The sequence below is a fragment of the Zonotrichia leucophrys genome, chromosome 22 (assembly GCF_028769735.1).
Source record: "Zonotrichia leucophrys gambelii isolate GWCS_2022_RI chromosome 22, RI_Zleu_2.0, whole genome shotgun sequence".
Taxonomy (NCBI): domain Eukaryota; kingdom Metazoa; phylum Chordata; class Aves; order Passeriformes; family Passerellidae; genus Zonotrichia; species Zonotrichia leucophrys.
In genome coordinates this window covers 4116535-4132217 of record NC_088191.1, presented here as the reverse complement: position 1 = coordinate 4132217, position 15683 = coordinate 4116535, and the positions used below count along the sequence as shown (strand labels likewise).

Sequence of the window (15683 nt, the reverse complement as noted above, 5' to 3'; positions counted from 1 at the left end):
GATCCTGAGCCAGACCTGGGGCCATGGAGCTGCTCCAGGGCTGGAGCCCCTCTGGATACTGGGAGAGCTGGGAATGTTCACTTGGAAAAGAGAAGGATCCAGGAGAGCTCAGAGCCCCTGGCAGGGCCTGAAGGGGCTCCAGGAGAGCTGGAGAGGGGCTGGGGACAGGGATGGAGGGACAGGACAGGGAATGGCTCCCACTGGGAAAGGGGAGATTGGGGTGGGATATTGGGATGGAATGAGGGTGAGGAGCCACAGGGAGCTGTGGCTGCCCCTGCATCCCTGAAGTGTCCAAGGTGAGTTTGGAGCACTCTGGGACAGTGAGAGGTGTCCCTGCCCTGGGATGGGATTTCAGGTCCTTCCATCCCAAACCATTCCATGGTTTGCCAGGAGTTCCTTGCCCACATCTCCACCTCTCCCTGTCCCCAACTCCCTGCCCGGCCCCTTGCTCAACTTCCTAACATTTTTCCATGGATTTTTCATTCTGGTAGAAGCTGGACAAGTTTCCTGTTGCCGTTTAAACTCTCTCCTGAGTGGAGGAAATAAAATCTTTGTTAAAAAAAAAAAAGATTATTTTTTTCAGGCAGGAAGCCATGGTTCATCTTATAAAGGAAGATGAAAAATGGGCTAGGGTTAGGGTTAGAAATATATATATTTCTCCAAGGAAATCCCTGCCTTCCTCACCATCCCATGACCACATTTCTGGGCTTTTTCTGCTGATCACCGGCTGTGCCCGGTACTGGGCACCCCGAATTTTCATCCCTCCCCATCCATGTGAGGATGCAAACCCCAAGCCTGACTCAGCCAGCCCGGCATCCCTGGGAAAAGCCTGACTCACGTGAGCCCATTTGCCGGCTCAGGGCTTTAATTACGGGCTGTGCCCATCTCGGCAGCGTGGGAACGGGACCCATTAAGCCCCTAAAAGCTCCCCATCATTCCCAATCCATTAATGTCCCTAATTAGTTAAACCCGGCCGCCTCTTTCCCCTCGCCGGGCTCGCTCGTGTTCCCTGAGCGTGCAGCCGCCGCTCCATTATGTAACGATCCCCTCGCTGCTGTAATCCCAACTCACACCGGGCTCTTTCTCACTATTATTTTATTTCATGTGCCTCTTCCCCCGAGCCCATCAGGCAATGGGCGAGACGGGCAGAGCCCAGCGGGGCTCGCAGCGCTCCTGAGCAGCCCGAGAGGCGCGGGTGCGGTTGGGGGGCAGCGCCCGGGGGTTGGGGGGCAGCGCCCGGGGCCGTTCGGGGCCGTTGGGGCGGTTGCCGGGGGTTAAAGCCGTTGGCAGAGCCGGAGCAGCTGCCTGCCCCTTCCCTGGGCTTTGCCTCTCGTTCCCGGTCCCTTGTGTCCCTTCCTGCCAAGGAAACCATCTCCACGGCAACCTCAAACCTCGGGGCTGTGCCTCGGAGCTGCTCAGCCGTCCCCAGGACCCCGGTAAGTGGCTCTTTGGTGGCCCGGGGCTGTCAGGTTTGGCTGCTGGGCTCGGCATTGGGGTGGGCACCCAACCCCCTTGTCCCCTTATCCCCATGTCCCCTTGTCCCCATGTCCCCTTATCCCCTTGTCCCCCTCGAGGCTTAAAAAGGGGTGGCCAGAATGTGAGCAAAGCGCTGAAGGGGTGGCTGGGTCAGCCTTGGTTTTGGGGACATGTCCTGCTGTCCTGGCTGGGTGTGAGTCCCCGGACAGACCACAGCCATCCCCGATCCCGATTTTCTGTCAGGTTTGGGAGAGCAGCAGGGGGAGATGGGGCTCTGTCCCCTCTCGGTGTCCCCGGGATGGCAGCGGTGTCGCCACGTGGGGACATTCCCGGGCACACGTGGAGGGGAACAAGGACCAGCCCTTATGGGCAAGGCTCCTCTGAGCTGGGCTGGGCTCGGGATTGCCCGGAAAAATAAATTTCTCCTGGAAAAGAAGAGTAGGACACGGTTCCGTTCTGGAATAAATGGAATTAAAGTTGTGGAGCTGCAGGAGGAAATGATGGACAAGTGTCGGATTCTGTTCTTTTTTGACTTGGAGATGGCGTAACTGAGAGGTTTGCATCTGTTTGTGTGAAAAACGCCAATCACTTGGTTTTAGAATTTTAAAAGTTTAATAGTAATAAAATGATTGTAAAAATAGAAATATAATTAGAGTAATAAAGATTTGGTCAATTGAGATTAGGACAATATGAGACAATAAGAATAAAGAGTTACAGACAGTCCAGGTACCTTTTCTGGGCAAAATAAGCCCGAAAAAGGACCCACATTAACAGAGGATTAACCCTTAAAATCAATAACCTGTTGCATATTCATACACCTTATACATGATGCATAAATTCCATTCAAACACAGGATTCTGTCTGGGCAGTGTCAGCTTCTTCCTCTGAATCCTAACGTGAGCAAGGTGGGAAGAAGTTTCTACTGATAATGGAGCAATAAATTCTCTTTTTCTGAAAGATTGAGGTGTCCTGTGGCTGCTATCTCAGTGCAAGTACCTCATTCCTCTCTTTAAAAAAAATATCCCACATCCATAGTTTCCGTTTTAACTACAAAAGTTCCATTTTAACTACAAAACTACATTTACCATCCTATTAAAATGTTAATACAGCACTACTAATCAATACAACATAATACACATCGTAAATATCTACCTAGAGCCATATAATATGCACTTTTCACAGTTTGCAAGCCTTGAGATAAGAAACTTAGAAATGCCATAGAATAGGACAGACTTTGTTGAGAAATATAACTAGGAGCAAGTTTCAAAGGATGGCCTCACAAATAAAACTAAATACTTTAGAGAAATAGAACTGTGAATGATGCATTAGAGTAAAAGCCACGAGGAGTAATTCTAGATAATGAACTTTAAAGCATTTACACTATGGCATGGCAAAAGCTGATAGGCCAAAAAATGTATTGTAATATATGTTTTATATAATACATATATTGTATATATATATTGTGTATATATATATATAATATGTGTATATATATAAAATATATGTATTTTATATATAATATGTGTTATATATAGTATATATCATATTGTTATATTAATAATAATTGATATTATAATATTATGTATTTTATATTATTACATATTACAATTATTATTACAATATTATAATTTTATTATATATATTATATTTTTTATATTTATATATATACTATATTTAAATTGTAGTTTAAAAATATTTGTCTTCTGATTGTAATGGTGTGAGTTATAACAATTGAATATATAACATATATAAAAATAATATATATATAAGATAAATAATATGTATGAATATATACTATAAATATAAAAATGAAATAGATGTATAAATTGAATTATATCTGTATTGTTTCACACTTCACATGGGACTAAAAATAGAATAAAAGTTTTTGAAGTGCCTCTCAGTTGCCCCATCTCTAAATCAAAGCAGAGCCTGATCAGACAGAGCAGGGCTGGGATGGGCCTGGGCTGCTTTGGGCTGGGGGTGCTGGCTGCCCTGGGCTCACCCTGCTGTCCCCGTGTCCCCAGGGCAGGATGAAGCTGCTGGGGGCCGTGCTGGTGGCGCTGTCCCTGCTCCTGCCGGGGGCCTGGGCCAGCGAGGCCTCCCGGACCTGCATCTTCCAGACCCTCAGCGAGGCCGACCACGAGTTCTGCCGGTGAGCCGCGCTCCGGGGCCTCTGTCACCTGCCTGGCCTGGCCTTTGTCACCTGCCTGGCCTCTGTCCCCTGCCTGGCCTCTGTCACCTGCCTGGCCTGGCCTCTGTCCCCTGCCCATCCCCTGCCTGGCCTGGCCTCTGGCCCCTGCCTGGCCTGGCCTCTGGCCCCAGCCTGGCCTGGCCTGGCCTCTGTCACCTGCCTGGCCTGGCCTCTGTCACCTGCCTGGCCTCTGTCCCCTGCCCATCCCCTGCCTGGCCTGGCCTCTGTCACCTGCCTGGCCTGGCCTGGCCTCTGGCCCCTGCCTGTCCCCAGCCTGGCCTCTGTCCCCTGCCCATCCCCTGCCATTCCCTTTGTGTCACCTCCTACCTGGCCTCTGTTCCCTGCCTGTCCTCTGAATGGCCTCTGTCCCCTACCTGTCCCCAACCTGGCTTCTGTCCCCTGTCCATCCCCTGCCTGGCCTGGCCTCTGTCCCCAGCCCAGCCTGGCCATCCCCTTTGTGTCACCTCCTGCCTGGCCTGGCTTCTGTCCCCTGCTCAGTCTGGCCTCTGTCCCCTGCCTGTCCCCAGCCTGGCCTCTGTCTCCTGCCTGTCCCCTGTCTGGCCTGGCCTCTGTCCCCTGCCCTGCCTGCCCTTGCCATTCCCTTTGTGTCACCTCCTGCCCAGCCTGGCCTCTGTCCCTTTCCCGGCCTGGCCTCTGTCCCCTGCCCAGTCTGGCTTCTGTCACCTGCCTGGCCTGGCCTCTGTCCCCTGGCTGTCCCCTGCTCAGCCTCTGTCACCTGCCTGGCCTGGCCATTCCCTTTGTGTCACCTTTTGCCCAGCCTGGCCTCTGTCCCCTGGCTGTCCCCTGCCATTCCCTTTGTGTCACCTCCTGGCACAGTTCATCCCAGTGTCCCCTTGCCTGTGAGTTTTGGCTGTTTTGCTCCTTTTCCCTGGATGTGGCATTTCTGGGGTTATTCCCCAGCTGTGCAAGGGCTCTGGAAGTGACTTTGGCAGCGTCAGAAGTTTTCCATGGAAAGCTTCAGGGGAAGGAGGCTGCTTTTCCATGGAATGCTGGAATACTTTGGGTGGGAAGGGGCCCCAAAACCCATCCAGCTCCAACCCCAACTATCCCAGGCCCTAAAACCCATCCAGCTCCAACTTCTATCACTTCTCTTCCAGGCCCTAAAACCCATCCAGCTCACCAAACCCCTAACCCATCCACCAACCCTAAAACCATCCAGCCCAACTATCCCAGGCCCTAAAACTCACCCACTCCGACCCAACTATCCCAGGCCCTAAAACCCATCCAACCCAACTATCCCAGGCCCTAAAACCCATCCAGCTCCAACCCCAAATAATCTAGGCCCTAAAATCCATCCAGCTCCAAACACAATTATCCCAAGCCCTAAAACCCATCCAGCTCCAACCCCAACTATCCCAGGCCCTAAAACCCATCCAGCTCCAACCCCAACAATCCCAGGCCCTAAAACCCATCCAACCCAATTATCCCAGGCTTAAAACCCATCCAGCCCCAAACCCCAACAATCCTAAATCCAGCTCCAACCCAAATACCAGCCTAAACCATCACTCAAACCCCAACTATCCCAGGCCCTAAAATCCATCCAGCTCCAAAACCCACATCCACTAATGCCCAAAATGGCCCTAAAACCCATCCATCCAACCCAATTTAAAATCCCCAAGCCCCTAAAACCCACCACTCCGACCCCACTACCCCCAAACCCAAACAATATCCCAAATCCGCCCAAAAACCCATACCATCGCTCCAACCCCAACAATCCCAGGCTGATCCAACCTGGCCTGGGACACTTCCAGGGGTGAGGCAGCCACAGCTCCTCTGGGAATTCCATCCCAGCCCCTCCTCATCCTCTCAGGGAGGAATTCTTTCACAAAATCTCCTGAAGAACACACCAGGAGCACAGGAATTCAAATGTCCTTCAGCAGATTTAGGGAAGGCATTTAAAATTATAATAATTTATAATAATTTATAACAATTCCCGTTCTTCCACCCTTTCACCCCGCTGGCATTCCCAACCCCATCCTGAGCCCTCCATGGCACCCATTCCCACTTCCAGGCTCATTTTCCTCCCTGTTCCCTTTTTCCAGGGGGGATTTGGAAATCATCTACCCCGAGGTGGGCGACGTGAGCTGCTCCTACATCCCCAAGTGCCACGGCTACCGCCACAAGCTCAGCGACGAGTGGGGCAAACCCCGCGTGCGCTACCCCTGGGCCAAGAAGGTGAGGCTCAATTCTGCTTTTCCTGGGCTCAGGGCGACTTTGGGAGCTTTTTTCCCATTTTTCCTCATTTATTCAGGGGTTTGGCTGAGCTGTGGATAAATGGAATTGGTTTTTTTCGTGATTTTTTGGGTAATTTATTTTAATTTTTTTTCCTACGTTGTGGCCATTAAATCACCTTTTCTTGCATTCAGACCTATTTTACAACACTGAAATCAGTTTTATATTTTATATTAATATAATATAGTATAATATAGAATAATAATTATATTATATAATTAATATAATGTAAATGTAATATATATATTATACTATAATATATATATATATATTACATTTTATTATATATTAATTATAATATAATTATAATTATATTATAATTAATATAACATAATATAATGTAATTATAATATAATATATAAATATATATATATATACATATATATAATATAATATAAATATATAATAAGTAATTTAATATAAAATAATACTAATATAATATAATATAAGCATAATATAAAATAACATAAATTTAATAATATAATATAATATATTGTAATTTATAATATATTATAGTATAAAATTATATATATTATATTATATTCATAATATAATATATAATGTGATGCAATATAATATATACAATTATATTATATTATTAATGTTATATTATATTAATATGATATTACATTATGTTATATTGTCTTTGTATTATATGCTATTATTTTTATATTTGATTTCTATTTTATTACTTTTATATTTTATGTTTATATATTTCATACTCTTCTATATTTTTACATTTCTATTTTTAATTTTATATTTTTTCCTTTGGCCATTTACTAAATAATTTTATTTTCCTACATCATACCCATTTTACAGCTATTCCAGCCATGTTGTATCCATTTAATGAATTCTTTTCACCAAGTCACCACATTTCAATTTAGAATATTTGCTGCATTGTAACCATTATTTCCCTTACAAATGCAGTAATTTATAATTTTCCCCTACACTCACTTTTAAAACAATTAATTAAATTTTAATATACTGTGACCATTTAAGTGGCCAGAGCATAGCAAAGCAATTAAGTTATTTTTTCCTGCTACATGGGCCCACTTAGTAATTTAATTTTTTGCTATTTGTGGCCTCCTAATGATTTAGTTTTGTGCTCCATCACGGCTATTTTTAAAAAGGAATTAAATGGCTGCAATGTAGGAAAAATAGGAATTAAGTGGCCAGAAGTAGAGAAAACTTTTATATTAATTTTATATCTATGTTGTGGCCACTGAATATTTATAATTTTTGCTACATTTTGGCCATTTCAATTTAATTTCCTCTACTTTGACCACTTAATTTTTGGTATATTCTGACCACTGGATTTTTTTCACTCCATTGTGGCCGTTTCATTGTTTTGCCACAACTCAGCCAAAAAAAAAAAAACCCCAAAAAAAACCCAAAAAATTCAATCTAAAATTTTCCACCATGGATTTTGTTTTTACAAAATTTTAAAATCAACTTTTCAAAGCTCTTCTGGCTTCAGGGTGGGATTTGGGATCGGTGATGGGGTTTGGGATTGGCGATGGGGATTTGGTATCGTGGGTGGGATTTGGGGTCGGCATTGGAATTTGGGATCCACAATGGGAATTTGGGATTCACGGTGGGATTTGGGATTCTCAATGCAATTTGGGATTCTCAATGGAGTTTGGGATCCGTGTTGGAATTTGGGATCGGCTGTGGGATTGCGGATCAGCGATGGAGTTTGGGATCTGCGGTGGAATTTGGGATCGGTGATGGGATTTGGGATTTGACATGGAATTTGGGATCAGAGTTGGAATTTGGAATCACTGTTGAAATTTGGGATCAGCGTTGGAATTTGGGATCTGTGATGGAATTTAGGATTGGCGGAGGGAATTTGGGATCGGAGATGGGATTTAGGATTTGACATGGAATTTGGGTTCGGCGGTGGAATTTGGGTTCGGTGGTGGAATTTGGGATTGGCGATGGGATTTGGGATCGGCGATGGGATTTGGGATCAGCGTTGGAATTTGGGATCAGCGTTGGGATTTGGGATCCGTGATGGAATTTGGGATGGGTGGAGGGGGGAATCCCGGTGATGCTGTTCCCTCTCGCCACCACGAGGTGGCAGCATTGAACTGCCCGAGCTCCAGCGCCGCCCGAACTGGGAGAAACTGGGATGAACTGGGATGAACTGGGATGAACTGGGAGCACCGAGATCTGTGCTAAGAGTGCCGCGGGCACGGGGAGGGGACAATAAATGGGGTGACACTGAGGTATTTTAGGGGACACCCCGTGCCGTGCCCTGCTGTGATCCCAAATCCGTCCCAGGATGCGGCACCGTCTCTTAGCGTTCCTAAATCCCGGTGGAATCCTCGCTGGCACCCCAAAACCGCCCTATCCCAATAATTTCTGTAATTCCCATGGCAGCTCCAGCCCTGGCAGCTGCTCAGGGAGAAGTCAGCTCTGCTGGCGTTACCTCGCACTGTGCACAATCCGTTTTTCCGCCTCTTCCCCCCCTCCAGTCTGGGAAGTCTCTTCCCCCTGCGGATCACATGGTTGGAAGGAGAACTTTTCCCTAAAGATGTCTGATTGTCCAAAAAAATCAAAAAATCCTCTTTGCTGGCAGCGGCTGCTGCGCGCAGACCCATCCCCGGCTTTCCAGGAGTTTGAAGTTTCCCAGGGATGGATGTGGGCAGTTGTTTTTCCTTTAATTTTAGTCCTGGAAAGCAAAGCAGGGCCGGGAGAAGGGAGGGGACTCTCCGGGGATAGAACGCGGCTGTGGGAAGGATTTTGGGGAGCAGAGCCAGACCGTGCCAGGCTGAGCATCCCAGAATCCACAAAATCCACATCGCAGAATCCGCAGAAAGCAGGGAAGGCAGAGCCGGGAGCTTGGGGGTGGCACCTGTTTATTTTGGGCTGGAATTCCAGCTGTGCCTCGGGGGTGGCAGGTCCCCAGGGAGCCCCTGGCACGGGCGGCGGCTCCCGCTGGCACCGGGAGCGGCTCTGCCGAGGATTTGGCACCGATTCCTTCCGAGACATCTCGGCACATCTTGAGCTGAGGCGGCATCTGAGGACACGGGGCCCCGCTGCCTCCCGGGCTTTGGGGTGGGTTTCTCCTCTGGCCTTCCCCAAAAATGCCTCCCCAGCTCTGCACAGCTGGGAATGATCCAGCTGCAGTGTCCAGAGTTCATTCTATATAGCCTTAAACCCCCTGTCTCTCCTCAATTTTGTTTATTTTTAATAGAAATATACAATTTTTTTACTCCCGAACCCCTAAGGATGCTTTGGGATAATCTTTTTCCCTCCTAAGCTCACCCTAAATTGAGTGGGAACAAGAGCTGCGGCATGAGAGTTGTTTTTATGCTTTATGTGGGTATTTCTAAACCCAGGAAATTTGATTATTCCTAATTTATTCCCAAATGGGAGCGGGAAAATTTGGCAAAGCGAGGAGATCTCCATCTCCCTGTGGTGCTCCAGTGATCCTGGATGGGGTGGGGAGGGCTGGCTGAAGGGCTGGAGATGCTTTTCCCATCCAAATCAGAAAATCTCGGGGTTTGAGGATGCAAACTTGTGTAGGAAGTGTCGGCTCTCTGTGGAACACTTTGTCTCTTCAAGAAAAACAACCACCAAAAAAGCCAAATGCGGAGTGTTTGTTTTTCTCTCTAGAAATATTTATCAGTTTTCTGAAAGGAGGAGGGGGGAATGGGAGGTCTCCCATTCTCGTCCCAGATATTTGGGATGGGTTTGGGGTCACCTTTGTGCCCAAGGTCCGTCCCTGCAGCTCCTCGGGGAAGGGAATATCGCTGGTTTGGGGTGAGGAGATGAAAGTGGGGTGGCATCTTGCAAATCTGAGCTCTGACGGCAGCAAAATCTGGCCTGGGGGACTTCAATGCATCACTTTAGGGTGGATTTGAATATTTTGTCATGTTTAAACATTGAGCTGTCAAACCCAGCTTTATCAAACATCAATTTACTGCACAAAAAAATGCATTTTGGGGCAGTTTTTAGTGCCATGAGGGCACCTGGTGTGTGTGGGGGCATTTCAGTGAGCAAAAGGCTCAGGGAAGGGAGTCAGGGATGCACTGCCAGGGGCAGGAGAGGGGTTGTGGATGGATGGATGGATACCCTGGAAAACCTTGAACTGCCCTGTGCTGGTGGGCAGAGATCTGGGAATGTCTCTCAGGAGATCAGCCCTGATGTTCAGGATGCTGAATCCATGGGAGATGCAACCTTCAGATGTTTGGGATGTTCCATCCATGGAAGATCAGCTCTGAGATGTTCAGGATGTTCAATGCATGGGAGAGCAGTTCTGAGATGTTCAGGATACTGAATCTATGGGAGATGCAACCCTCAGATGTTTGAGATGTTCAATCCATGGGAGATCAATCCATGGGAGATCAGTCCTGGGATGTTCAGGATACTGAATCTATGGGAAATGCAACCCTCAGATGTTCAGGATGTTCAATCCATGGGAGAACAGCCCTGGGATATTCAATCCATGGAAAATGCAGCCCTGGGATGTTCAAGATGCTGAATCCATGGGAGATCAGCTCTGGAATGTTCAGGATGTTCAATCCATGGGATATCAGCCCTGGGTTGTTTAGAATGTTCAGTCCATGGGAGATGCAACCCTGGGATGTTCAATCCATGGGAGATCAGCTCTAAGATGTTTGGGATGTTCAATAAATGGGAGATCAATCCTGGGATGTTCCATCCATGGGAGATCAGCCCTGGGATGTTCAGGATGTTTGATCTGTGGGAGATGCAGCCCTGGGATATTCAGGATGTTCAATCCATGGGACATCAGCCCTGGCATGTTTGGGATGCTCCATCCATGGGAGATCAGCCCTGGGATGTTCAGGATACTGAATCCATGGGAGATGCAACCCTCAGATATTTGAGATGTTCAATCCATGGAAAATGCAGCCCTGAGGTGTTCAGGATGTTCAGTCCATGGGAGATCAGTTCTGGAATGTTCAGGATGTTCAGCCCATGGAAAATGCAACCTTAGGATGTTCAGAATGTTCAATCCATGGGAGATCAATCCATGGGAGATCAGCCCTGGAATGTTCAGGATGTTCAATCCATGGGAGAGATCAGCTCTGGAATGTTCAGGATGTTTGATCTGTGGGAGATCAGCCCTGGGATGTTCAGGATGCTGAATCTATGGGAGATTAGTCCTGGGGTGTTCTATCCATGGAAGATCAGCTCTAGGATGTTTGGGATGTTCAATAAATGGGAGATGCAGCCCTGGATGTTTGGGATGCATCATCCATGGGAGATCAGCCCTGGGATGTTCAGGATGCTGAATCTATGGGAGATGCAACCCTCAGATGCTTGGGATGTTCAATCCATGGGAGGGAGATCAGCCCTGGGATGTTCAGGATGTTCAGCCCATGGGAGAGATCAGCTCTGGAATGTTCAGGATGTTCAGCCCATGGAAAATGCGACCTTGGGATGTTCAGGATGTTCAGTCTGTGGGAGATCAATCCATGGGAGATCAGTCCTGGAATGTTCAGGATGTTTGATCTGTGGGAGATCAGCCCTAGAATGTTCAGGATGTTCAGCCCATGGAAAATGCAGCCTTGGGATGTTCAGGATGTTCAATCTATGGGAGATCAGTCCATGGGAGATCAGCTCTGGGATGTTCAGGATGCTGAATCTATGGGAGATGCAACCCTCAGATGTTCAGGATGTTCAATCCATGGGAGAACAGCCCTGGGATATTCAGTCCATGGAAAATGCAGCCCTGGGATGTTGAGGATGTTTGATCTGGGGGAGATCAGCCCTGGGACGTTCAGGATGTTCAATCTGTGGGAGATCAATCCATGGGAGATCAGCTCTGGGATGTTCAGGATACTGAATCTATGGGAGATGTAACCCTCAGATGTTTGAGATGTTCAATCCATTGGAGATCAGCCCTGGAATGTTCAGGATGTTCAGCCCATGGAAAATGCAGCCTTGGGATGTTCAGGATGTTCAATCCATGGGAGATCAATCCATGGGAGATCAGCTCTGAGATGTTCAGGATGTTCAATCCATGGGAGATCAATCCATGGGAGATCAGCCCTGGGATGTTCAGGATACTGAATCTATGGGAGATGCAACCCTCAGATGTTCAGGATGTTCAATCCATGGGAGAACAGCCCTGGGATATTCAATCCATGGAAAATGCAGCCCTGGGATGTTGAGGATGTTTGATCCATGGGAGATGCCACCCTGGGATGTTCAATCTGTGGGAGATGAGCCCTGGAATGCCCAATCCTCACTGCAAAACTCTCCTGAGCACATCCCAATCGCCCTTTGGGTCCCACTGCCCAGACCTGACCTCCAAACCCCAAACACCCAAATTCCCAGAGCACCTCCCAAAACCCCAAACCCAGGAGCTGCCGGGGGCCCTTTCCCAGCCCAGGGAAGCAGGAGAACATCTGGGAGAACGGGAAACGCGTCCTCCTTGTCCTGCCTCGATATTGCTTCGCTCAAGCAAAAATAAATTGGAAAAGAAAATTGGCCCCTGCACCAATTTGGGGCAGTTTCTGGATTGTGCAGCGTGGCAAAGCCCCCGACGGTGATGGATCGCTGCATTAACCCAAAGCTGCGTCCCCTGATTCCCTTTTATTACCACTCGTGGTGGCAGACAGAAAAACAGATTACACTGGAGATCAAATCGATAGGAACTTTATTTACTGGCCTTTTAAAAACATATTTCTGGGCTTTATAAAAACATACGGCAGATGCCAGGGATGGGCCTTGTCTCCTTGTTAAAAAGCAATTTACCTGGGCTGGAGCTGCTACCTTTTACCTGCTCCTCCAGATTTGTTTTCATCCCAAGGTTTGACAACTTCCTTAGAGCCTTCTTTAGGCCGTGCCATCACTTTTTTAGGATACAGGAAGGAATTGGATTTTTTTTTTTTTTCACAACAAAGTCTAGAAATAAAGTGTTTTTCTCAGGGTTTCTACCCCAAACTCAACTTTTTAAAACTTGTTTTTGCAAAGCAGCCGATTTGCACATCCTTGAGCTCAGCTCCTTCTTGCTGCCCCTCAGCTTTTTGGGATGAGGGCATTTCCAAGCTGGGATGAAATAGGGAAGGGGAAAAGCCCCCGAAGCTGTGTAACCCATGGGATGGGACCTTCAGGGTTGGCTTTGAGCTTTTTGTGCCTAAAATTGTGGCCAGCACCCAGGGGTGGGGCTGTGGGGCTGGAGAGGTGCTGGGAATTGGAGCTGTGCCCTTGGGAATGGGAGCCCAGGGAGGGAAGAGCAGGAGGAGTTGTTTCTCTCAAGAACCCACAGAAAACCCACTCTGCTTCTTTTCCCCGATTCTCCCCCTTGTGTGAAGCACTTGGTGGCCTGGTTGGGGACAGGCCTGGCTTGGGACAAGCCTGATTCATAAAGAGTTTTGTGATCCCATTATTTGGGTGCTCATTTGTGTGAGGAAATTAATTTATTTGCACAAAGGCAAGTTCAGCTTTGTTCCATCCCCTCCCGGGACGTGCTGCAGGGGTGGCAGGAGGGGACGTGCAGCTGGCTGGGGAGGGACCTTTTTGTGGCACTCAGGTTCCATCCCCGCCTTGCTGGAGAAGATGGGTTGGAAGCAGAAGATTTCTGACAGTTTGTGTATCCCTGCTGGCTCATGGAGCCGTCTGGAGCTGAGGAGCCACCAGCGTGGTTTTCTCCCTCTCTCTCAATCCTGTCTGGGCTCCTCAGAAACAATGGCCCAGCATTCCTCCCCGCTGCTGTCAGCCGAGATTGCCGGGATTAGCCCAAGCCCCCGGTGATGAGCCCCTCCCTGCTGGGTCGGTTCCCATGCCCCGGGATCGCTCGGTGGCATTCCAGCACCCCCGACTTCACAGGGGGAATGGTGTGAGGGATCTGAGCTTCCACAGGGCCTCTCTGAGGGCTTTGGAGCGGGGTGGCAAAGCCAAAATGAATGTGTGTGCTGAGGGCTCTGCGTGCTGCCTCAGCCCTGTCCTCTGCTGACCCGCTGCTGCCGTTCCATGGGGGATTTATTGGGGTGTGACCCCTCTGAGCCAAGCACTGCTCAAATTTGGGGAGCAGGAAGGTTTTTCCCCTTGATGGGAATGGCTGGAGTGGTTCACCAACATCACAGGGGGTGTTGTTCCCCCTGCGTGCTGCCTCAGCCCTGTCCTCTCCCACCACCGCTCCCATGGGGGATTTATTGGGGTGTGACCCCAACCACTCAAGCACTGCTCAAATTGATCCTTTTGGGGAGCAGGAAGGATTTTCCCCTTGATGGGAATGGCTGGAGTGGTTCACCAACATCACAGGGGTGTTGTCCCCTGTGTGCTGAGGGCTCTGCATGCTGCCTCAGCCTTGTGCTCTGCTGACCCTCTGTCACCGTTCCATGGGGGATTTATTGGGGTGTGACCCCTCTGAGCCAAGCACTGCTCAGATTCCCATCCTTTTGGGGAGCAGGAAGGTTTTTTCTCCTTGATGGGAATGTCTGGAGTGGTTCAACATCACAGGGATATTGTCCCCTCTGTGTGCTGCCTCAGCCCTGTCCTCTCCCGCCATCGCTCCCATGGGGGATTTATTGGGATGTGACCCCTCCGAGCCAAGGTCTGCTCAAATTTGGGGAACAGGAAGGTTTTTCTCCAACGACGTTGGAGAAAATTTGAGTTTTTCACCCCAACCACTCAAGCACTGCTCAAATTGATCCTTTTGGGGAGCAGGAAGGATTTTCCCCTTGATGGGAATGGCTGGAGTCGTTCACCAACATCACAGGGGGTGTTGTCCCCCCTGTGTGCTGCCTCAGCCCTGTCCTCTCCCGCCACCGCTCCCATGGGGGATTTATTGGGGTGTGACCTCTCTGAGCCAAGCACTGCTCAAATTTGGGGAGCAGGAAGGTTTTTTCTCCTTGATGGGAATGGCTGGAGTGGTTCAACATCACAGAGGTGCTGTCCCCTGTGTGCTGAGGGCTCTGTGTGCTGCCTCAGCCCTGTCCTCTCCCACCACCATTTCCATGGGGGATTTATTGGGATGTGACCCCTCTGAGCCAAGCACTGCTCAGATTCCCATCCTTTTGGGGAGCAGGAAGGTTTTTTCTCCTTGATGGGAATGGCTGGAGTGGTTCAACATCACAGAGGTGCTGTCCCCTGTGTGCTGAGGGCTCTGCATGCTGCCTCAGCCTTGTGCTCTGCTGACCCTCTGTCACCGTTCCATGGGGGATTTATTGGGGTGTGACCCCAACGACTCAAGCACTGCTACAATTCCCATCCTTTTGAGGGGCAGGAAGGTTTTTTCTCCTTGATGGGAATGGCTGGAGTGGTTCACCAACATCACAGGGGATGTTGTTCCCCCTGTGTGCTGCCTCAGCCCTGTCCTCTCCCGCCACCCCTTCCATGGGGCATTTATTGGGGTGTGACCCCAACCACTCAAGCACTGCTCATATTCCCATCCTTTTGGGGAGCAGGAAGGATTTTCCCCTTGATGGGAATGGAGTGGTTCACCAACATCACAAGGGGTGTTGTTCCCCCTGCGTGCTGCCTCAGGCCTGTCCTCTCCCACCACCCATTCCATGGGGGATTTATTGGGATGTGACCCCAATCACTCAAGCATTGCTCAAATTGATCCTTTTGGGGAGCAGGAAGGTTTTTTCTCCTTGGTGGGAATGTCTGGAGTGGTTCAACATCACAGAGGTGTTGTCCCCTGTGTGCTGAGGGCTCTGCGTGCTGCCTCAGCCCTGTCCTCTCCCACCACCGCTCCCATGGGGGATTTATTGGGATGTGACCCCAACCACTCAAGCATTGCTCAAATTGATCCTTTTGGGGAGCAGGAAGGATTTTCCCC

The 15683-nt window shown here is 48.8% G+C and overlaps 1 protein-coding gene across 1 annotated transcript in view; it reads left to right on the top strand.

Moving 5' to 3' along the window:
- The first annotated feature begins 1263 nt into the window (after positions 1-1263).
- The window catches only part of PEBP4 (phosphatidylethanolamine binding protein 4), a 93998-nt gene continuing 79578 nt past the window's right edge, over positions 1264-15683 (top strand). The window contains exons 1-3 of the mRNA XM_064731145.1: positions 1264-1436; positions 3501-3628; positions 5731-5863. Coding sequence (XP_064587215.1) covers positions 3507-3628; positions 5731-5863 — 255 coding nt within the window. The 5' untranslated portion in view covers positions 1264-1436; positions 3501-3506. The remainder of the gene's footprint in view (positions 1437-3500; positions 3629-5730; positions 5864-15683) is intronic.